Source organism: Phytophthora parasitica (assembly GCF_000247585.1).
Source record: "Phytophthora parasitica INRA-310 unplaced genomic scaffold supercont2.8, whole genome shotgun sequence".
In the NCBI taxonomy this organism is placed as follows: domain Eukaryota; phylum Oomycota; class Peronosporomycetes; order Peronosporales; family Peronosporaceae; genus Phytophthora; species Phytophthora nicotianae.
The window spans coordinates 769769-771589 of NW_008648994.1; the positions used below are offsets into that span (position 1 = coordinate 769769).

Sequence of the window (1821 nt, forward strand, 5' to 3'; positions counted from 1 at the left end):
AGGATGCGATCCTCGGCATGGACTTTATGGTCCCACTGGGAATTCGTCTGGGTTTGGCTGATGGGACGCTGTGTCTGCCGGACAAGATTCGCATCCAGCTGCCAGGACGACGACCGCTTTGCGGTGAACACGTCAGCGAAGTTCGCCGGCCTCTGTCGATACTTGCTCGATCCGAAGTGCGCGCGTCCCTGACGGTTCTTCGCACGTTGCCTCGCCCGCAGTACCTCTTCCAGCGCAACGGCATCTGAGATACACATCAACGCCAGCGGATCGGCTAGATCGAGATCATCCAGGGTCTCGATGAAATGTTCTACGTGTTCGCGGCGAACGTCGGATGGGCCACTCCTCACGCGCAGCTTCGCCCTCAGTCCTGCGACGTTCAGGCGGTGCAGGTATTACAGCGGCGTCTCGTCAGCGCGCTTCCTCGCATGGTAGTACTGTCTCGCGACCGAGCCGCGCGCGATACCAATTCATGGCTTGCAGGACATTTTTTTCGGGTGTATTAAGGATACGCTACCCAATTTGTAATGTCTAGGTGAGCGCGATAGCGCTCCAGACCAACTAAGCTGAGCGGGTGTGAGGCGGGCCCAGCTCCGAGCTCACCAGCGAGCCGCGCGCTAGAAACTCCAGTGCATCCTATCTTTATATGGTGAGCGAAGCGAACCGCGGGGGCGCCGAAGGGGCGCTCAGCCACGCGAAGCGCGGCTGGTCACTTTTTTGTTGTTGTATTGGTACTCTTCTATATAGTTAACTCACCTAAAAATGGTGAATGCACCTAAATTTAGGACATTGTGAAGGAGACTTTCAGTGTTTGCAGGACATTTTGTAGGACGTAGTTGTAGGACGTTTTTTCGGATGCAGGATCATTTTTCTGGTTGCATTAAATACATTCATTGCTGGCAGCCCAGTCGTTGCAACGGCGGTGGATACAGTCGCTTGCCGTGAGGCAGGGAGGTACAGATCGTCCGGGTCGTTCTCTCCGTGGTCAGATCCCATAGACTCCATGTCGACGTCCTGCGGCTCCGTTCTTCTCACCAGGGGCACTGTTGGCGTCCCCTGTGCGGCGCGTTGCTCCTTCAAGAAGCGTTCCATCGCCGAGATGAAGAACGTCTGCAGCCTGTCTGGATTTTTCGTTCGATCTTCTGGCTGTCACAGGAGCGTCTTCCTTGGACGTCACGTTCTATATAAGGGCGATCTGGTTTGCAACATCGCGGCTCCTGAAGGGCCAAGCTGCATTCGCTCGACTCCTTCAGAGGTGTCCGAGTCGGCCATCGAGGTCGCTGACGCGTAGTGCGAATGTTGGGACGATCCAGTCGGCGAAGCCGATCCGGGGAGCTGAGTCAGCGCTGCTTCCGGCTTGGCATCAACCTTTGTCTGGGTTTCCGCCTCTCTAACCAAAACCTTCAGCATTTTGAAGATCTCTGACTGCGTGATCTGGATCGCTTCGAGGTCCAGATGGAACAGATCCTTCACTGCAAAGGGGCCTGGCGTGATGCCTGCGTCCTTCAGCAGACGCAACACACCCTTCACAGCGTTAATCTTGTTCGTCTTCGCTGGTGGCGGCTTCACTGGTCCTTTCAGCGACCCCGGCGTCTGCAGCTGTAGGATCTTCATCACCGGGTTCTTGGCCAGAAATACTTGGAGCTCATTCCGGTTAAAGGCCTCCTCCAACTGATCGCCAGACCAAGTCGCTGGGATCTCGTCAAGGCTGTCGGAGTCTGAGGCTGCAGGAGCCTTGAGTTCTTCCGCGACGCTTTCGGCTTTTTCTTCCTCAAGGACTTCTGCGTTAGCGGAGCGGTGGTTGGTGGGGTTCCTTCGGTT

The 1821-nt window shown here is 56.1% G+C and overlaps 1 protein-coding gene across 1 annotated transcript in view; it reads right to left on the reverse strand.

Moving 5' to 3' along the window:
• Positions 1–1173: 1173 nt before the first annotated feature.
• The window catches only part of PPTG_05853 (hypothetical protein), a gene marked incomplete at both ends in the record, with an annotated part of 1912 nt that continues 1264 nt past the window's right edge, over positions 1174–1821 (reverse strand). The window contains one exon of the mRNA XM_008899580.1: positions 1174–1813. Coding sequence (XP_008897828.1) covers positions 1174–1813 — 640 coding nt within the window. The remainder of the gene's footprint in view (positions 1814–1821) is intronic.